Genomic DNA, 23,023 nt, shown 5'->3' on the forward strand with positions numbered 1-23,023 from the left:
AAATGCCAAAACAGAGGAACCAACTGCTGTCCAGACAGTTCCAGCCTCCCCAGGGTCAGAAATCACTGTTTTAGAGATATAATCCCTAACTCTTCAGAATAATTGACAGCAAAAGTTCATAGAAGATATAATATAGGACATTTCTTCCCAGTGCTCCTTCCAACAAGATGGTCATCAGAATCAGTCAAGAAGACAAGCACAGAAAGTGGCAAATCAGCTTTTCTTTCAGCAACACTAACTTTGCCTTATTTTATGCATGTTTTTTTTTCTACTCCTGAAGGATATCCCTCAGCTGAGGAAAATCTGTGTTTCCAGGGTTCTGGAGATCCTGCAATTGAACTTTCTGACATTTTACACTTCAATCTGACCATTACGTTGCATTAACAGGTTTACATATTTAATGTAAATATGCAAAAATACTGAGAAATTTAAACAGAAGAGTTTAAATTGAGATCTACCGTGAGATAATTGATGTGAATACAATAATCCTCCAGTCACTTACCTTTCTCTCCTGTGTAACTCAGTATCTGAGTTACAATACCTATGGATCAAAAGAGTTCATATATGGAATCATATTGTGCTCTGTTTTCTTACAATAAATGTCAAATGTTTCTACCATGTCCGACTCCAAATCATTTACTCTTTTACTAAGAAACCATACACTGATCATGTGACAGGCTGATCATTATAGTTAATAAACAGAAACAGATGCATCCTCACATATAAAATCTGCACTTATGACAATACTCTGAAAACACTGTTTGCTGCGTGAAAGTAAGTCCTCGATAACCTAGACTTTAAGTAACCTGCACGAAATCAAAAGTGGAAGAAAACAACATCAGAACACTGCTGGGGAAAAGACGGCAGGGTCAGGCAAAGGAAGGCTACCAAGACAGAAGGAACACCTGTGTAAACACTCTCATCCACACATACACAACTGTTACTATGCCTTGAATTAAAACAACCTGTGACCTATATGCTTACAAACATAGTCACTTCCACTCCAGTCTGATATGAATGAAATCTCCAAGATGTTCTAGAACAATAATTGAAAACCACATCTGTTTAAAATCAGTTCATATTAGCTTTAACTTTGCATGTTTAACTATGTGCTACTAAACAGCTAACTGCTAAATATCCTACCATCTAAACACAGAAGAACTGCAATCAATTGCATTGGCTTATATCCTATATACGAGACATGACACTCACCTAAATGTTACTCACCTGCCTTAAATCCAAGGTGATGGTGACCCAGTGGTATTGCCTCCCATTCTGAATGCTGGGACTTTGCCACCAGTTATTGGTACCATCAATTGCACTGGAAATTGGGTGCTGCTCTGTTTGAAAGCAAAAATTAAACATCTCTTGAAAATACATCTCCCTGCATTTTCTCTGACCCAGCACATTTATTTCACACTGAAAACAATTTCTTCCTGTCATAAAGAAGTGAAAGCTGAAATCTGCCCCCAGACAAAAAGGCTGTCATTGGACTCTGAGGTACTTAACGGTGATTTAAGGTGCTCACGCTTTCTGTCAGCCGTTTGCCCAAAGGTAGTTTCACTCATGTAGTAGAGAGACGAACACGAAAAAGTATTTGACCCCAATGTGCCCTGTATTCATCAGGAAGGGTCAAAAAGAATGACACAGATCAATGAAACCAAAACTAAACGGCATGAAACTTGCCTTTGGGATTGGCGCTGTGGTGGTCGCAGACGCGGCACTGCGCGTTACGCAGGGGCCGTCCTGGGACATGCTCCACCAGTTTGCAGAACATCTCCGGTCCCTTCTCCCCGCAGGTGGCGTTGGTGGAGATGTGAGCGTTGCTGGCCAAGTTCAAAATGGCAGGGAACAGGCCTTGAAAGAAGTAACAATTATCAGCCACATGGTAAGGCAAGCAAAATACAGACATGGGTATGAGACAGGTCCCTGAACATACAGGGTTTCATGACAAGCTTCTAGCCTAGAGTCAGAGAGAGAGAAAAATACAATCAAAACAATTTATTTTGTGAAAAGATTATCATACCACACTGACACCAGCACATCAATCGTCATGGCCCTGAGGCACAGCAGCCCTGTCTGTCCCTGCCCACTGCCTAGGGTTCCTCCCACCACAGCCCAGGACCCCATTGCAGCCCCCCCAGAGCCATCAGCCCCTGCCTCAGCAACGCCACAGCAGGGATGGTCTCCAGCTTCCCACAGAGCTCCCCCCACACTGAGCTAGGCCCACTCACTGGCCCACATCTCTGCCCGACCTCAGCCGTCCCCAGGGATGTGCCCAATTCCCGGGGCTACCCTGGTGCCCCCCGACTGCCCTGCTCCTGGCTGGGGCAGTGGGGTGGGCACTGGCTGCCAGGACCTGCCCTGACAGACCCCACAGGGAGCCCCCATGGCCCTCAAGGTGCCCTCGGCCTTCGTGGCACCATGACCACAGTAACCCTGTTATTTCACTCCACCTTTGGATGCTTTATGGCTGAGGAACACAAGAGTTCGTAAACTAACTCTTCCAGTTACTAAACCTTCTCTTCACATCATGAATTGATCAAAATCAGGAGGACAACTGGCCCGCTGCCAGAAGCGAGGAGGAACCGTACAGCACGCACTTGGCTGGTGTGGAAAATGGCATTTAACCGGAGCTCTCTGAGGCAACAACACCACCGCACTCAACAACATGATCCAGGCTCACAAGTTTTAAGGACTGTGATTAAGACCTTTGCTCTGGGCTTTTCTGCAGCCTATGTAAAGTCTAAGGGATGTTTTGCTTCCCACTTATTAATCTTCACACAAACGCTTTACCAAACTTTCAAATGGTGTTGCTCTTGTACACTGGAGTACCAAAACAACAGACAAAGCTTTTCAAGATTACTGCTACCAGACCAGGAATCCTTAGTATTTTCTAAACGGAGTAAAGTTTTACTTTGCCTTGAAGGCTACAGATAAAATTTAAAGAATACCACATCCTACAGAAAGAAGTTAAGCACAGCATCTCAGCAACATTGTTATCAGTTTCCAGCCTTCCCTCTTGAACTAAAAAGCTTTTATTTCTTGCATGGTTATGGCATAACAGAGATACTCCATTTCCACTCAGAATCAACTCTGAAAAAGAGAAAAAATTTTGGAAAAAAAGAGTCCTGTCTTTAGAGATTAAACACAATGGGCTGAAATCAAAGCTAAAGCCTTGGTCTGGTATATTAACAGAGCCACAAGAATTGCTACTGTTGCAATAGTGAGGTATTGAAATCACATCTCTGAAAGGGTTTTTAATATTTTTCTTCTCTTATAAGGAATTCTGAATACAAAAAATATCCAGTCATATTTGTGAAAATATATGCCTTTTTCACTAGTAAAACTATATGGATTCTTTTACTTCATTAATCTAGAACATACATCATAAAAGATTGTAATTCTAATATTTTGTTTTTCTTAGCTGTCCATCTCAACCAGGCAAAATTCAATATTCCTTTAATTTAAAGTGCCTTTGTCTACCCAGTAACTGCATTACCCTGGAAAGCCTCGAGAAAAGTTTTACTGCTATTTAAACCTTGACTTCAGCTATTGAAAATGTGGCTAAATCCTAACCCTCTGCACTACAGTATGAATAACAAATTGTGTGTTTTTAATTGTGCTATACTCAAAACTTAACAGGAGGGAGATGGAGCTTTTTATTTTTTTGAATCCTGACTTCACTTAAGTTAAATCCAGACTAGGACAGATGCCTTGTTCTCATTATAACTAAATCTGATGCAGACGAGGATGCTGAAGACATCCTATTGACGACTTCGGTGGGGCTCTTCTGCCAGTAACATGCTTTCTGCACAGTATTCTCTCACTTCATGCAGTATGGGTGCAGTATTGCTCCAGACCCAAAACTGAAGGCAAAGGAGAAATGCTGCCCTCCATTTTCCTACTGGACAAGAAAGCTCAGTGGTGGAAGAGGGTACCCTCTTTCATATTACTCTTCAATGATATAAAATCTTCTGTATTCAGTATTCATTACTGTTCACATAGGCGTCTATCAGCCAGTCTTCAAGAGCTATCCATTACTTCCCGGGTCATTCATTACCTCCACTCACGTTACACAGCAGCCCTGACATTTCTTTCCAGGGTCATTTGTTAACAGTGACATAACTTGCCTACAATAACCTTCAGTCAATGGACTTGTGCCAAAGGAATAGCGAAGCTCTGAAGAAACAGGGCTGATGGCAAGTGCTGCACTGGCCAAGCTTCATTCCAAAACCCCAAGCTCAAGTCACTGTAGCATTCACTTTTGTCTGCTCCTCATCAAGCATCTCACTGACTTCTAACAAATTCACTGATTGATAATGAAATGAATAATGGTATGGTAACATTAAGGTGTCATGATGAGTTTTCTGGGTCCCACAGAGATAAGAAGAAAGAACATTTCAATCCAACTGAGTTGCACTGGAATTTTTCCCCAGGATCCAAATAAAAAGCAAAAGGCTGTTAGCTTCATCCTGCAAGGTTCTGCATCTCTTCAAATCCTAGCTGATTACATTCACCTCTGATTCTCTTTAATGCAATCAAATTTTAAGGCAATCTGCAGAGGTGCAGCCACTGATTTCAGTGGAGACCGAGATTAGTGTAGGAGTTGATTTATTAAGAAACAATAAGTATCTGTGCAAAACAAAATGGAAGAGGCAAATTTAATGAGTTGCATCTTTACAGAACATTGTTCCTCTTCAGTTATTCAGCATGTTCTTAAGAAAAATCTTTTCTTAAGAAAAGCTGGGTACTCAGAATTGTGAGTTCAAGAGCTCTTAGGTGCGCCTCTAAAAAAAAAATCTGGTAAAATATATTTTTCTCTCTCTTAGGAAGAGGTAGGTATGATAAAGATGAGCAACCACAGAATCATCAGTTAAATAACCCATTTACAGAGAAATAGGTGACTGTCATCGTATCCTGCTATAAAATCCAAGTAGCCATAACAGACATAAAACTCTGGCAGAAGATAGCACGTACCATTAAACTGAACTTTTAGCAAATGATATTTGCATTCTTCAAGACATTGATGTAACTTTTGCAGTTTGCTATCTAAAGTCCAGTACAAATGATTGATTGAATTGGATTTATCACACTTATTCCCACTAGAAAGGAAGGCAAGTACTACATACAAAATCCTCACTGTTTCACTGCTGAGCTGTCAGGGTCCATTATCACATTAGACAATCGTAGCTTTAAATGAGCCTTGAGAGATCTCCATATGGATGGCAACAGATACATATGGATCTGTACAGAGTTCAGTAGTAAACTTCTCAGCTTGCTAATCTAGTTTGGTTGACCATATTCTGTTTGTTAAAATACCTTGCAGCCAACTTTGCACGTAAGTACTTGTTACTTCATTTTTCCTCCATTAAGCCCATCTCTGTTTGGGAATTACTGGTTAGCATTTTGCAAGAGACTATGGTGGTCCTGAGAAAAGCTGAAAGAATTTTTAAATTAAACTCATTTACTTCTAACTGCTGATCAGTTCTTTTCATGGTAAGGTGAACTCTTTAACTTGATTTTTTCCAGTCACTCAGCTGCCCATTTACCCCAAACCAGAGATTCACACACCACCCAATACCAGAAAATGAATAGTGTATAGATGCTAATTTGACCTTAAGAAAGAATAACAACTGGTTCACTATAGCTCAGCACAAAAGTGGAACATCGTTAGATGTTCAAGCAAGTTGCTCTCATTTGTAAGGGCTTGGTTTTAGCCAGACACATGACTAAAACTCACTACAGGAAAACTGAAAACCTGAGTGGGTACTGTCAGAATTATGTCATTCAGAGCTTTCCTACAGGAGCAAAACACCCCAAGCTCAGAGGAAACAGAGGGCATCAAATCCCTAATAAGGTGGTTTGCAGTGTGGACATGGCAGAATTTGTCACATTCACACTCTACAATTTTCAATTTTTAAAGAAATGACAAGTAGGAAGAATTTGAAGGTTAGATGGATTTGTTGTATGTATAGCTCAGCAGGCAGACCTTGTGGTGAAGGACATCGCATTAATGTTTCACTAAAAGTCAGGGAAAAGCCTTGTTCATAACGAAGCCAGTTGTAATGTATTTGAACGGTGGTCAGCATGCAGTATGCCAGGGAAAAGGAAGGCAGGCAAAGAGCTTTTAGGCAGATGAAGCAGTCAACTTCTACTTTATGTGCTTCAATATGCCTATCGACTCTAATTCTCCAGAATGAATGGGGATAGCTGGAGCATGCAACGTATTGGGCAGATTCAAAGTGCTGACAATTCACACAAATTCATCATGGATTGAGGTACATCATTGCATAAGTAAAAGATGTCTGCAACCTGGAGAGCTATCCCTCTATTGTAAAGTTTATGGTTGATCATATGGCCTACACTTCTTTGGGAATTATTCTACCTGTAACCAGGGTCTACAGAAGTCCTCACAAGCTCCTTGTTGCAGAGATAAATACCGTCAACTTCCCTGGAGACTCAGTTTAATTCTTTGTGGTTTTCTAAGTTTTCTTTCAGCTAATTGATTTTTGTTATAGGTATAGACTACCAAGAACCCCTGAAGTTTTCACCAAGAAGAAGTTCAAGGATTTGGGACATTTCCAGGGTTCTGGCAACATCCAGCCGTGACCAGCGCACACCTGTTGATACATTCTGGATATACCTGACTTACTGCACATGAGTAGATCATTTCCATAGTATTTGCAGAGTGGATCTGACACATCCTGGACTTGTTGGACTTGCCTAGCTCAGATAGCCTGCCTGTGTACAGAAACATCAGTGCACTCCAAAGATATTAGACTTACTCTCTATGCTCAGACCACAGCACATACACATCACTACTGGAAATATAGAAACCACATGCAGTTGTGTGCCATTTATCAAAGGCTTTTTAGACATATTTATTCCCTTCCTTATTTTTAAAAAGTATTCTCAGTTTAGGACCCTTGGCTGAATTCTGTACAGCTAGATATGAATGAAACCCCAATTCCATTCCCAGTTAATGACTTTTTCACTCAGGAAATTAATAGTATTTCATCACTGTTCTGTTTCAGGTGGAGGGAAAGTAGATTTGTGCATTTTGGCAAAATCCACGCATTGTCTGTGGTTTTGACCATGTTTGACTGTATGGATTCTCACAGTGACTGACAGACAGGGTGGAACCGTACTTCATTTTTTACAGATGGCATGTGGAGAAAGGGAGACACTCCTCAGAATAACAATCTTCCTAGCAGAGGCATAGCTGATTAAATTCATTTATTTTACAAACACAGTTGTACAAACAGAAGGATACATATGAGAGTTCTGCTTTGCATAGGCTTCACTAATCCAGCAAATATGTTCAGTAAGCACAATAAAGATAATACTTTTTGGTATCTTGATCAACACAGCAAGGATGGCAAAACTTCTTACAGAAAGGTCACATTTAAGACAGCCTCTCTCTGAATCCAGATTCACTCATCTGTCTGATATCCCAGAAAGCTGAAAAAATTAGGAGGTGGGGTTTTTTTAAGAAATCACAAGACAAAAACTTATGGAAAATGAAGACAAAAAATTATCTGAAGCAAGCCAAGAACGGAGTCCAGAAAGCAACAATGTTTTCTGGATTGCTCATCAGTGTATACAATGAAGACTCCCAACTAGACTTCAGTGAGCAACTCTACTGAAGCATTCAGCAAAGCAACAGCTTGATTTTCCCCCAAGTATTTTGGCTTTTTTATGCTGAGGGTAATAAAGCACTAATTCGCAAGTGAACAAAGTAGATACGACTTAAAAAACAGAGCTGATGTGTGCAGTTAACAATGAGCTTTTTATTGTGTCATTTCTCAGAACACAGAAATACTTGAAAGGGTCTAATCTCATTTGCAAGTTAGCGTTTTTAAAAATGTAAGGCAATCGGCAGTTCATAATAAGCAGGCAATGTTGAAGTTTGCTCACAAGCAACAGATTCTCCGTTTACTGAAAACATTTACAGAGGACACAGTGACAGTTGTTCAGCATAGTTTGATGCACTTCAGGACAACACAAAGGGCTAAGGACAAAATGTAATAAAATGTCAGAGAGTATTAGAATGTATAAAACATGTAATAGTGTTACACTGCAGAAGTTGAGGTCACATTCTTTATAACATTCTCAGACAGTTTTCAATAGCACAGATTTGTTTTAGTTGTTCTGTCCTATTCAAGTTTTGGATTAAATGAGTTTACTAAATAAAAGCCCTGAAACTATCGGGCTTGGGTTCAGATTCCTTGCCTGCTTAATAGATTTACCCTCATTTTATTTCACCAGTGAATGTCCCTAGCTTAACCTTTTCCATGCACTTTCATCAGAATCTTATCCTGTAATCACAAGGAAAACACAGGCTGATTTCCCTAAAATAAATGGGCTGAAATCCCTAACTTCTAACTGCAGGAATTAAGGTACTAATTCCCTGTCCTCAGAGTCAGCAAGAAATCTGTGGTATAACATCACCTTGTATACCATTTTGTGGAGACATTGCCTAAAAATTTGCATTAGCTACAGCATCGACCCATTTGAAAAGCTGAAAGCTTCACTACAACTTACACAATAGGTTTAGTTAGCAAGCCACTAGGTAGAAACCATTTTGAAAACTGATCACTCATTTTTCTGTAGCCCCACAGAGAGGAGAATTTCTGCTAGCACAACACAAACTTTACAGGAGCTATCTGAGGGCTATGGTTTTATTAGCAAAACCTCTGCAAACATTAATTTGCAATGTTTAGATTAAACTATTTCAGATTAAAATGAAACCTCACTACCATGACAGACCACTATCTTCTCCTAAAACCTGTTTTCTATTTCTTTCCATGCTGTAGAGTAAAGCTGACTAATGTGTCAATCAGACATACTAGCTGGGGAAGATTAAGTTTATTTAATTCAATCAGTTTTCAATATAAGAACATACAAAGTTTGTCTGTTCTTAAGAGCTTCCAATGAGGGATTTTCTTCAACACCCCTGACAAGTCTACTCTGATGCTTTATCACTTTAAAAGTTACAAATTTTTAGTCCTCTTTGCTGCATTCATGATCTTTCATGATCTTGATTACAGCTTTTGATTACCTGAAAGGCTGTTATCACACACCCTTTTCTCTTTTCCAGACTAAGTAAACAACCTTTCAATCTTTCCGCAGTCAATTTTTTAAACCTCTTACCCTTCTGAAATCTTGGCAGTTTGCATCTCTCCAACAGTGCGGCTGCTCAGACCTCATCAGCGCTAACTGGAGTAGAATAACTTCTTAAATTCTTGACAGTTTTGTTAACACACCCGAGAATAAGTTTTGCTTTCTTTTCAAGGCACTACAGTTCGATTTGCATTGCACGCTAAGGTAACTAAAAGATCCTTTTCTGTTGTGCTGCAGCCTGGTCAGTCATGAAAGAGAAGTATACTCCACATCAGGCCCTGGGATGAGCTCAGATTATCTGTAAAACAGATTACTTTGCAGCCATTTGCTGAATACTCGTGAACGCTTGCTTTCAGAACAATCTGCTGATTATTTTACAGCTTTGATTCTGTAAAGCTTTTGCAACTCACACTTAAACAATCCAACTGGGGCTCCAGAAGAAAGAACAACAAAAAAATCCATTGCAGTGCTTAATGTGACCAAAAACATCCTGCTTGAACCCTGCAAGCTGTTAGAGCACAAACAAGCTACAGAAGACCAAACCTTGCCCCTTCCTCTGTCCAAATGGCAAAGGGCTTCTCTGCCAAACATTTTCTGCTGTCGCTTATGGGTATTCAGCATTAATGACAGCCTTAACGGAGACAGGGTACTGCAGCAACAGGCATTTACCTACTGTGGTCTGCCTTGGGCTAGATGATGTGCTAATTAGCATTCAGTGCTCAGAAATTTATTGGAAAGAAGAATAACACTGCAAATTAATAAAAATGCATTCTGTCACATTCAGACTGGAAACACAGAAGGCAAAAGTTTGCTCACTGAAGAATGAACACCCGCCGTACTATTCTCCCCCCACTAGTTTCCTCCATATAGTTTGTGAAGGTTAAAGAGCAAGAGTCTGGCATAACTTGCGTATCTTCCTTAAAATTCTCAAACACCAGCAGACAGCCACGTTGATGGCCAGAATGTAGCAGAGAATTTGAACAAGGCAAAAAGTTTTTTCCAAAAAAAAGGACAGAAAACCTGAACCCTAATAAAATTTTGAATTTCAAAGTGTAAGAAGCAGCATGCTAAATATAAAAGGCAACGGAAAACTGAGGTAAAGGAAGAGGGAGGAAAGCATTACATCCCAATTAAGTCTTAATTGCAAGATGCTGTATTTCCCGATATGCAGTATTGGAAGGATAGAGAGTTAAAATTAGAGAATTATCAAACTCACTGAAAAATGTCTATAACAAAGAAAACCCAGACTTCGAGATTAAATGTTTAGAAAAAAGGAAGGCCAAGCAATACTAATGCATGTGCGCAAGAAACTGAAGTTTGTCACCTCTGTTAGTTACACAGTAACTAACGTTTTCTTATACAAAGTATTGAGGCTTTTAACACCACGGATGGGTTAGATACTAGTTTAGACTGAATACTAACACTAAAACAATATTGTTTAGATTATGAAGCTAAGTGTTAAGAAGTTAGCTAATGCAAACTTTACACTGTCCCACCTTCTGAGTCCCTCTCGTGCTCAGAGCTCGCAAACATAGACGTAGATCATATAGACTTTGTCACAACACATGAACTCAAATTGAAAGTAGACAGGATAAGGATGCAAAGGCATGGGTCAGCATGCAAATTCTTAACACTGAAGGAGTCTGAGCAACTGATTTTCAGTCCCATCCAGAGATTCCTACAAATGAGCTACCTTGTTTCCCAAAGGAGTGCACATCACCCTTGACAGCCTTCAGCCAAATGCTTTGCAAGAATAGAAAACATTGGTAAATACAATAGGTTTAATAGCTTACATCACAGCCCTGAATGTGGTTTCTGGTATGGCTTGGTACTCCACAAATTTCAGGGATCTGAGGCAAAAAAGATTTAAGTTCAAGTTCTTGGGGATAAAAAAAAAAAAAAAAGGATCAAAAAGTTTTATCACAGCAATTTCTAATACCTTCAATATTGGCAGTAACTTGCTGCTTTCTTTCAATCAGAAGAAACTAAGGGGCAGTAGGAAGAAAAGAAGAAAACTACCTTTCATGCTAGTTTTCAGCATCAGACAGTACAACTGGATATAAAAGGTGGATAATTTGTGAGTACTGTCTCTCTATATAATGCATTTTCAAAGTATAATTAATATTTCTTCTGCCAAGTCATGTCTTACAAGTATTGATTTTTTTTTGTATGGTGCTGGCCTGTTCAAGAATCTGCCTAGAAATTGTCACAGCATTTACACCAAAGCAAAAGAGCCAAAAGTTGACAGATGGGCAGGCTGCCAAAGAACAACAAACCTGCCAGACCATGAAATTAGTTCGTTCTTGTTCACCCAAAGCTTTTTCCACATGTTGAGGAGTCTGCATCGTTGTGTTTGTTGGTTTGGGGGTTGTTCTTTCTCTTAGCATTACACTAACTTTTTTTCCTGAAGCCACCTTAATCTTGGGAATGATTTTCACTCAAACCTGAAGTAAAGACAAGCCACAGCTATTAAATATTTCAGTGTGTCTTGTCAGTTTTGCTTATATGCAGCCTAAGACACAATACAGCTTAGATCAACGTGACAGTAGTACTGGCAGTGTGATTGGCATGTCAAAGACTAGGGACCTCAGTCATTTGTCACTTATGACGTGTCTCAATATCAACAAGACAGAACATTTTTGTTCTTACTGATGTTGGATCTAAAGTAGCCTTTTTTTCACCCCCACCTTTTACTATGACTACATCAATAGATAACGGCTCACCCTGCTCCAGCCTGAATGAAGCTGAAAGGATTTGCAACTGTGCAACACTAAAGACATGCAAAACTTGATCTTTCCCTTATCTCTGCGGACAAGATTTTGCAATCTCTGATTTAAATGGTTAATTGGGAAATAACCTCTGCAGGGGGGGGGGTTCAGGTTTTTTTTTCAACCTGAGGCAACAGTCTTCCTTGTAAATGAAAATCCTGTCTGGGTTTAATCCTAATTAAATTTGCATGCATAAATGTGCAGCTTTAGGCTTCACACTGAATCATTTATTATAATAAATCGGACGTTATGACCCAAGTATCTATTAGCTCTCTCCTGATTCTAAATTTATATTTATCGCTTGCAGAGTCTAAGAGACCTGAGCTAGACAAGAATTTTAAAGGTTTAGTGGTCCCAGTCACTTCTGTACTGTGACTCAGTAACACAACCAAAGAAAATGTTACTATTTCTTTTCCCATGTAAACATAAAGAAGGACCCCTTGAGGCAGCTAGCATCTCCTTGTGATCATAAATGAAGTCTTACAGCAAGTAGCTGCACTACAAAGGAACTCTGAAATTTATTTTTCACTTAGTTCATTTAAGCTTGTTATTCACCAGCCATATATAAAACCAAAATTTATTTCACTTTCCTAATTTCAAAAAATGTTGGGTTTTTTTCACTTTCCTAATCTGAATGCACTATCTACTATTACAAATTGCAACTGCCTTAGATGAAGTTAAATTTCTATTTAAAATAAGTGGAATTTTTCCATTAATGAACAAAAGCTATTTCAAGTTGAAGAGTTTTTGGCACCTTAGAACTACCAGCTCTCCTGTTTTACAAAGGGGTGTTTTTTTTCAAGACATAGAAGAAAAATGTTTTCATTCCAGCAGGCACAAAGCCATTATCAGGGCACATACAGCCCTGTATCACTGCCAGATCTTCCTGGGTAGAAGGGAGTGCACTTCCTCCAGCTTGAATAGAGCTGAAAGGATTTACAACTGTGTAACACTGACAACATGCAAAACTTGACCATTCCCTTATCTCTACAGGCAAGATTTTGCAATCTGATTTAAATGGTTAATTGGGAAATAACTTCTGTAGGGTTTTTTTCAGTTACAACCAACTGTTCAACGTGCTATAGAGGTAGCTTTCTGCTCTTCGCAAAAAGTAAAATATAACCTGCTACTTTTTTTCTAGGCATTTTACTCTAGGCAACAAAGTAAAATTGCAAATCACTATACTTGTTTACTTGCATCTGCTGGTCTCCAGGCTCACAGGTTAACAAAATGTACAGGGCACATACTGCAACTATTTTAAGGACATTAATAGCAAGTCACCTGTTGCACATTTTTCTATGTTTCAAAACCTCACCACTTTCAAACCCTCATTTTATTATTTTACAGTAAATGCCTTCATGAAAATCAAAGCCATTTGTGTCACACAGGATAAATTCCCAAAAAAGTGTAACTTTAAGGACACAAAAATAAAGAGGAGGAAAAAACAACCAATACTGCAAACTTTTCTAAAAGTTCTCTTCTGTATTGCCATCAATGCTCAATAACTCAGCCAGCTGCATGGAATTTTAATCAAGTGTCCTGAAAGTATTTTGCCTTTGGCTTGAAAACAAGAATGATGCATTTCAGCCCAAAGGGCAATTTTTAAAGAAAATTCTAACAGCCTGAAGACCAGGGCTGAGAGTTCAAGTAATTTAATTTAAAATTCAGCAATGCTACAGTGACACTAAAAAAAATTGCAAGGCACATTTTGGATCCTACCCTGAAACACCCCAAACGTTTTTGCTAATTACATTACTGTGGGAAATGCAGTGATCATATAGGTAGAGCTGCAGAGTGGGGAGCTTATTTCTCATTATCCTTAAGAACAGAAAAGATGAGGAGGGCTGCTCAAGTTTTAGAGAGAGATTGTATCATCAGTTGGTACTGTGTGATATACAGAAGGGTATTTCCTTCTTTGGGGCAAACATCCTGACCTCTTCCCTGCCACTGCACCACTGAGAAGCCCCGTCTTACCCTCTTTTCCTACCACTACAGCAGGATTTTCAGCCTACCAGAGATATCCAAACTTGGATTTGTCCATTACCACTATTAGCCATGGCAGCACAGCAATAGCAGATCCTTACACCAAGTACCCACAGTAAAAAGTTTTTGACCAACCTCTGACCCATGCCAAGAGACACACTGAATACAGCTGTCCACCAGCAGCCATGATTTGTACCTACTGCTTCATTGCTGCCTTCAGATCATATACTATTACTCATCACTATGGAAAGATCTATTCTCCTTTAGTCATCACACAGTTCATCTGGAAGTTCCCTGCCCAACCACATACAGGTCTTTCTCATTGCTTGCAAAGAGCAGCCTCCTCCACCTCACAGAAAACGCGCACTGTACTTTGCAGAATCTTTTCTTCAATTAGAAATGTCCCCATTACAATATTATCAAATATGCAAGAAACTAAGTTGTGACTTGTGTGACCACTCTCAAGTAAAGAGTGGACATCCATATGACTCTCGTATTTGCATTTGCTGCATGCCTTTAGCAATGATAAACTTGCTCTGAGGACTTTGGCAGGCACACTGTAAACCTACTTCAAGGAAGATAAATTGGGATAGGGCTTGGATGGACTTAGTCCTCTAAGTTTTAGCTGAAAATTCATGTTTACGTCTGAAGTCTGTTTCAGTAACAAGCTCACATTTTTGCATTAGCAAAAAAAAATATGGTTTCTAAAATTGTGATCAACTTTTAGTGAGATTTATTGTTAATATCCAAAAATAACCCTTAAAAATACCCAGTTTTATTCACAAACCATGGAGTTCTAGATACATGGCAGATTTGCCTTCTATTTGTAAAAACGTTTTTCTTAATCTTGTAAATGAGATATATCACCCCATAAAAGCAAATTGGACAACTTGGACAATTAAAATAGAGCCTTACCAAGCCAACGCATTAGTTAGCAGCTACTAAAGGAATGAATGAACAATTATCTGTAGATAAATGTAAATTCACAGCAATTCTCCCAAAGTCAGTGGAGTTCATTTAATCCTTCATTTTTCCATCAAATTTTTTATCTCTTCAGCATATTTTAAAGGGTGTTTTCTAGTAGAAGTCATTGAGTACACATTTTAGAGACTCTACAGGCTAAAGCAAAATAAAAGGAATCCTAGAAATTTCAACAGCATATATTTCACAACCCTAATTTAAACCAGGGTTTCCACAGATCCTGACAATTCAAAGAACCTTCACTTCAAACTTCTGTTACCTAGCCCTTCTCAGCCAATAAAGTAGAAACAATCCCATCATCAGAGGCATTAGCACACAGTTACAAGCCTTTCTTGCCCTCCCCTCTTACAACAGTGCAAGATATGCACAAAAAGGCAGCACTGTAAAGGCAAGTAAAATATATGAATGGTGTGACATGGAGAATAACAAAACACACATTTGCTATTCATGCATTTGAATGAGAAACTTTCTTAAGGGAAAGCTAGACAAGAAAAACTAGTGGACTCTCTTCTGCAGTTTTATTCGTAGCAAGGCACCTCCAGGAGCTGGTTTTCTCACTTCTGTAAAGCAACAGCCAGAAACAGGGAAGGAGTAATTTGATTAATTGGTTTTTCAAGCATAGGCCTACTGCCAGTGCTAGACTCTCATCGATTCACTCACTGTCTAGATACTCCTGGATGGATCTGGAATAACCCTGGGAAGTCAGTGAAGACTGGCCAGGCTCCATCCAGCCTGGCAGCAGCTCTGCCCTGGGTAGGGAGTGGTGGAGGAGCACGAGGTACAGCCAGGCTCCCCAGCCTGCCATCCTCCCAGGCACCGAGCTTGCCCACCATCTTGTGCCATGGCTGCAAGGCTCATTCTGCCAGCACCCATGTAAACAAAATGGGGAACAACTCAGACGCCTGCTCCAGTCCTCCCTGGAAGGGCGGCATTTGGCCACAATCAAACTGCACTGGAAGTGTCAGTCACTACTGGGTTTTTTCTTCTGCTTCCCACACAAACATTTCTTTACACACTTCTTTGATCAGACGAGTTTTGTGACAGAAGGCAAAACACCAGTTGTGCTTTCAGAAAACTGAATAAAAACTATCAATATTAATCTAAGTGAGCACCAGTGCTAGCTCCAGTTTGCATTTATGCTCAACGGCTGAATTCCATTATAGTTATTATAGTCAGCATGACTTGTGCCACTGATTTGTAAAGAGCTAGGATTTCGCTATTAAAAACTTCTTGCTTCATCAGGTCCACAAGAAGGAAAATAATAATTCAATAATCAAATCAAGACTATAGAAGTTGTTTCAAATCACCTATACGGGTTCTGCACTGTCCTCTCAGTCTTTCAGCAAATACAAGCTTACACAAATATGATAAACGGAGGCAGTGAACATGGGCCTACCTTCCAAGGTCATTTTGGAGCAAAACAGCAGTAAAAGTGCAGGCAGAGCCAAGGGGAAAATAAAGTTTCCACTTCAGGAAGACCATTTCTTAAACAGCTTTTTAACCTTTATTTTCATGCAGGAATCAAGAGGTGGGCTGGATCTCATAGCACAATAAATAAGCTCACAGAAAGGAATTACATTATGCTTGCAAAACAACTTTCAAATCTGAAACTTTAAGCTAAAAAGAAGTGGTTAGGGAATATCTCTGACGAAGTCGTTACTGTATTAAATGACAGTTTAAAAAAAATCATCAAAAGCTAACAAGTTAAAGATGTTAAAACAGAAGGAATTGCTAAAGGCTGAAATCTACTCTGCCTACACAAAGCAGCAGTGGGATCTTCATAGCCTTGCCTGGTAGGAAAAGCCCAAAAAAGACAAACCAACTCAGTCTCAGTCCATCAAATCACATTAGCTGCTGCTTTACACAGCCTGGAAGGTTGGACCACTTGTGGAAAGGGCAGTGGGTGAGACTGCCTGCCATGCATCCCCCCCCTCCCCTTCCAACAGCCCTCTGAGCTCACATGGCCATTACAGCAGTAGTGATTTTCCAGGGAGACTTTAAAAAACATAGGTTTTCGGGTAAAACCAAAGCATCCTATAAGTCTGTTTTGCTCTGCCAGGAAGACAAGGGAAAACTTCTCAGGAACCGTAACTGCTGCTTCACATCAGGAGGGGAAGTCTCAATTATGTGCATCTACATATCTTTGTAATAAGGATATTGAAGGCTTATACTTTGATAGTATTTTTATAGTCTTACACTTCTATGCTTTCTAATATTTAAAGTGTTATTTATATCTACTGTAACTACAAAATAAATCTAGTTTTCCTGTAAAATTGTGATGCATGCACCTTTTAATACCCAACCGTGTATAAAATAATTACATCTCAGGGCAAAAGCAGTTTTCTCCCCTCTAAAAAACACAGAATGATTGAGAAATCATTAAAACCAAGTCCTTAAATAGCAGAAGTCACTAAAAGAGAATGAACACGGATATACCTAACCTTTTTTTGCTCTGACCCACAAGCAAATGAAGCACTCACCTCAAACCTCAAAGCCAGAAAGTTGTACCCATATCCTAGTGCCCAAAGGCACTGTACACAGCCTCTGAGATACCACTTAAGTACGTAAAAATGTATATAAATGGGAAGTTTGATTGATGCGCACCTAAGGTTTATGACAAGTAACAAATCACAGTTCCTGCAAGCTGACCTAACCAATCTCATCTTGCAAAACTTCTCCAACACGCTATTCCTCTGTTTGGTCAGGAATGGGTGCCTGGAGGACAGAAAAAATAGACTTAGAAGAAGGCAGCAAACCCCACCTGAAGATCCTGTGTGAGACTGCTGTAAATACCAACAACTGATCAACACACACTGATAGTTCTGAATTTCCAGAGATGCATTTTCTAAGCCCTCAGGGAATGGAGAAAATATTTATGACAGACAAATGTTTTTTTATCTTAATCTTCAGTCTACTTAGAATGCTTTCATGGGATTTTTCTGTCACATACCTTTGTACTCTGAGAAAAGAAGAAATAGTCTATGGCTTGTTGGTGCTGACTTTCTTTTAAAATAAGTGAGGGAAAAGCACAAAGCAGATTTTAAATTTAGGACTTTCTAATCAAGGCCAAGCACAACATTTTCCCCACAGAATGTCCAAGACGTTCTTTGCAGATCACCAGAAAAACTGAAATTTCTCATGGTTCATTCTTCCTCTCTCTCATCCTCAAGTCAGACCTCAATCAGCAAAATTTGCACCTACTTGAGATCCATTACCTTTTACATTACTCTTTTTACACTACAAATTCCTTTTAATATGATCGAGCCCCACTTCTCTATAATAAAGGTTTCAAAATACATTTGTGTTGCTTATTATGAATTTAGGGAACCTTACCATTTTAATGCAACGATACCCACAAAGTCAGCATTCCTGAGGACATGCGATGTGGCCTCTGTTTGAGGTGACTTCATAGACAGGTCACCTAAAATTGACTTTTGTAGAGTACTATATAGAACGAAGTCCATTACACTAAGGCCTCAACAGCCAAACTGTGTCAGAGAAAACAAAAGCCCAGAGCTCCAGGATTACACCCGCTCTTCTACAGAGCTTTGCTGGAGTGTGTCAAGTCCTGTAGCTCAACAGCTGCTATAGCTCCATGTTCCCAGGCCCAGTCAGTAGTAAAGCTGAGCATGTATTCCCAACAGGCACATACATAGCCACACAGACACATAATGTAACTCATGTATGCATATACATATGGCGAGCCACATAGATCAACAAAGACAGAAACACACAAATGCAACCACCACCAATGGTCTCATCCTGTTCTCTGCTCCAGGTGATCAGGAGGAAAGACCTTAAGTAGAGAATATATATTCATATACAGATATATATGCAATGTAGATTCCTTCAGTACCCGGACTTGGACACTCAGTCTATCCAGTAACTGCCCCCCCTCTGGATCCCAGGTCTCCCGTTTCTGGCAGCTGGGCATGTGAGCCCCTGAGGTCCACAGCCCCAGTCCAGCCGCTGGTCCACAGACTGCCTTGCATACACACCACCATCGCCATCACACCCCACACACACCCACTACGGATCCCTGCAATTACTGGCCGAGACAGATGCCCAGCCTACCTCGTAGCTGGCCCTGGATCTTCTCATCACCAGTTGCCTGACGCAGACACACATGCATGCAGACACGTCTCTTGGCTGGCCCCTAAACCCCATGGTCTACCCAGTAGTTGCCTTGGATCTCCTGCTCCCTCCAATAGCCAACATGCAGACCCTCTGGTCTCTACAGTATCTATCCCAAATTATGGCTGATTTGATACGTGGCTCCCCAGCCTCCCATCCTGCTGGCTGGCTGGTCTGGCTTGATGTTTGCTGGCGATTGCACACTGACACACAGACCCGCGCAACACACGTGCTCTGGTCTCTCCAGCCACGTGCACCTGAGACATGCAGGCCCCTGTGACCTGTGGTCCCGGCTCCATTGACTCGCACTTATATCTCTGTGCACAGAGACCCCCTCACCTAAGAGAACAGTTAGAAACAGAGTTTAATAAAAAGACAGGACGTGTACTGATGAGGTGCAGGGCATGACGAGACAAGCATACTGACCTGCAGCCTGTTTACAGCCAACTGGCCTCCTTTAACATCTTACCCCTCTCCTCCCCACCCCCCATACTTGTGCTTTCCTAGACCACCTTGATCCCCTCTGCCTCCCTGTCTTCAGCCCTTCCTCTACTCATCCCAAAATAAGTCTTGTGCTGTCCCAAAATGTTCTTCCCCTGCATCCCATACCCCTGTAGACAGCCACCACCCCCCCACACACACACATCCTGTAAGCTCTTGAGAGCTGCTCCCATAACTCTCAGTGATGGCTGTCATGGGACATCCCTGGCAGGGGTTTGTTTCTCTGGGTTTGTTATTGGGGTTGCCCCACCTTGTTCCTCTGTGCTCCTTTGTGTGTGAGGGCATGAGACTTACCACATAATCTAACAAGTTAAATAGAGCACAGACAGTTAATACATATCTTGTGGCCCTGCTATTTAAGCCACATGAAGACACAAGGGGTGTATAGGTTCACTGTAACTGACGTTTCCAACCCAGGGAAAAAGTGAGAACTTAAGCCAAGTATACCATTCTGCCCAGTTTTGCCAAAAATTAAGGTTATCAACTTACCCCAACGTGAAGTGATTCTGCCTCAGTCTCCTGCCTCACACTGCAAGTTGCAGACAGCACTGCCTCTAAGTTTTCCACAAGTCTCAAGGGACTTCAGGTTTCTTTTAGTGTTCTCTTATCAGGAAACAATATTCACACCAGTGGAAGCATAGCAGAAATGTTAAAGGAAAATATTTAAAAATAAAGACAAACTTTGCAGGGGATAGAAACCTTCCCATTTCCCGTATCACTTAACTCTTTGTTGCAGATTTTGTGAGAAATCTGGTATTTAAGCCTGATGGAAACAAGCTCTATTCATGCCATTAGCATACACCAACCTACGATGCAGTATGGTAAAGTACCTATGACATTTTTTTCATCTCATACAGAAAGCATTTGGGAATGCAACACCCAGCTCATCTTGAAAGTGTAAGACAACTTTCTTCAAAGTTTTATGGTCATCCAGGTACATTCTGGAAGTCTGCCCCTCAGTTTCAAAAGTGTCAGAGGAAACTATATCAACGCACAAAACAACTTTGTGGCTGAGGCAACTAAGTGTAAGATCTATCTATCTAGGCTTGTAGACTAAAGGCCAGATTTAAAAAAAAAAAAAAACAAAAAACCAAAAAAGACTGAAGTATCTTCCTGCCAAATGCTGTCACACCTACAATTAAAGCACATCACCTCTGAGGTGGAACTTGCCATCCTGAATTAGGCACTAAAAAGTCCTTCTCCACTAAGTGGGATGCACAGTTATCCCGCTAAGGGGTGCCAAGCTCGAGTGACACAGTGAAAATTAAAAAAAACAGCACACATGGGTACAATAAAAAAAGTTTCTCCTGAATTCGGATGCCTAATTGCTGCTTGCAATGAGTAAATAAAAAAGAGGAAGGACTGCAATGTGATTCTCCTTGCATCTTTGAGTGCTCTAATGATCCAACTACAGCATCAGCTTTTTTTCTTGCCCATTCTCCTTCTGCACCCATTAAACTTGCATTCTTGGCTGCACAGTAGCTCAGTTTCAAACAGAGGTTTGGAGAGATTCGTACACGCCTTCCCCTCCCCTGCATTACCTGTCACAGCAACTTGGTAATATATCTCTATTCAGAAATTGGAGATGTGGGTTCAAACCATCTCAAACTAAGGAGATTAACCTAAATCTCCTGCTTCCTGGGCAAGTATTCTAACAATCTGATTTATAAGCAAACCATACCGCTTACTTTTCAGCAAAAAATGTGGTTGCTGACCATAATGTCATAATTTGTGTATTTGTCATAGCCTAAGCATACTCACTAAAACAGATTCTTGAAGCAAGGTAGGTTTGAAACCCAAATGATGGTAAGCGTGAGAAATACCTGTGTTCAGCTCTGCCCAGGTGGAGCACCCCAGGCACCTTCCTGGGGCCATTCAGTCCCCTGAGCATCAGCACTTAAAGACTATGGATTCCAAAACCCCCGACAGGAACAACAGAGCAGGCTACTGCAGCACACCAGCTTACAAAAACAAACTCAGGCGAGGTGCAGCTGAGGAAACATTTAATCTACAACTATAGCGTTGAAAGTTACCACACATTTACAGTAGCAGGATGGTTTTTAATTACAGAAAAATCACCTGACAGTGGCATAATCAAATGTATGAAATACAGACAATAGTGTGCAAAAGCATTAACTGATTTCCCTTTCTAATTTGTAGACCTGTATCACTGTTACCTCCAGTATAATTAAGAATGCATTCCAGCAGAGCAAAGCTGCTACATAAGCCTCCGAAATGGCTATTTGCTTCTGAGGTTGTAAAATAACTCTCATCTGGATCTGGACACTAGTGATACATGCTTCATGAAGAGTTACTCCATTAGTGGATACAAAAGACTCAACTGAAAACACAAACCCAACTTTTAAACATGATGGGGACACTTTAACAAAACACCTGCAATTAAAATACCAACTGAATTTTATAGGTATGTAGATATTAATCTTTAGGCTGAAAGAACCAATCATTAACCTTCGAAGTTGTTCAGCGCAGTGACTTTACTATTCTGTGTTTCTCTTTCTTAGATTGGACTTCAGCACTTTCTGACAGACCCTTGCAACCATTGTTCGCTCCAGTTTCCTCATCTGCTGACAGGACAAAAGCAGGAACAAACAGAAAACCAAGAACTGCTGAGCGTTGTACCAAAGTACTCCCCATGAGCATGCAAGATACCTTTCCCCAAACTTCTCCAATGCTCTTGTAACAGCTCTGAGAAATCTTTGCAGCCTCACCACAAAGTGTATTTTTATACCATCACGATGCTTACAAGTTTGAGCTTCGGTTGTTTACTTTCTGCAAAAGCAACATGGCTATTCTAATCTGCATTGCATTCTTCACATTGTTTTAGGATCAGTTATCTTGAATTCTGTTTTTTCTAAGGCAGTTATCCACCAGGGGGGTTTGATACTCACTGCTTCCTCAGACGATCTGCGCTCTCATGCTGAGAAAAAAAAATTCTATCAATCAACTTAATCTAATAGGAAGAATGGTCTCCTGACCTGATCTTTCAACTAGAAAAATATAATTATGAATTTAAATAGCCCCAGGAGGGATGGCTTAGGAGCAATCAAATATACTCGTATCACTGATAGAAAAATATGCATTTTATCAAGATGCCTCCAACAATGTGAGCTTCTATATAAAAGCTGGGATATCAGCACTAAACTATGTGCAAAAGCTGCAGCAGATTACTGCAGCGTGATCATTGCAAATTTCTATGAAAAAAAAGGTATGGACTCTTGTCACCGGTATTGACCAGCTTTAGGAAAAACCTTTTTAAACTGTTTGCTAGGATCTGTATTCAAATAGGAGTTAGTAGTGAATTAAGGTTATTTGGTGTGCATAAGATAGTACCTTACAAAAAATAACTGTGAAAAGTAAATTTTGCATCATTTTGCCTATCTTCTCATTTGTTTCTAAGACTGAATTTTCATAACCAAGGTGAAGTGTATTTACTCACAAACTGAAATATCTGGACTCAGCAGTTTACTTGGGCTTGATTTTGTCCTCCTTACCTGGAGGATGAAGTTTTG

General features: G+C 40.2%; 1 protein-coding gene across 7 annotated transcripts in view; it reads right to left on the reverse strand.

Annotated features, from left to right (window-relative positions):
* The window catches only part of LAMA1 (laminin subunit alpha 1), a 107,612-nt gene that overhangs the window by 83,083 nt on the left and 1,506 nt on the right, over positions 1 to 23,023 (reverse strand). For 6 of the 7 annotated variants that reach the window (XM_087756163.1, XM_087756155.1, XM_087756183.1 and 3 more), the window contains exons 2-3: positions 1,687 to 1,857; positions 1,228 to 1,340 (exon numbers count right to left, since the gene is read on the reverse strand). In XM_087756163.1, coding sequence (XP_087612289.1) covers positions 1,228 to 1,340; positions 1,687 to 1,857 — 284 coding nt within the window. Of the gene's footprint in view, positions 1 to 1,227; positions 1,341 to 1,686; positions 1,858 to 19,982; positions 20,080 to 23,023 lie in introns of those variants that run through there. The other variant, XM_087756173.1, reaches the window with a different exon arrangement.

The sequence above is a fragment of the Nipponia nippon genome, unplaced genomic scaffold, assembly GCF_047370975.1.
Source record: "Nipponia nippon isolate SJK-2023a ecotype South Korea unplaced genomic scaffold, ASM4737097v1 scaffold_1, whole genome shotgun sequence".
Taxonomy (NCBI): Eukaryota; Metazoa; Chordata; class Aves; order Pelecaniformes; family Threskiornithidae; genus Nipponia; species Nipponia nippon.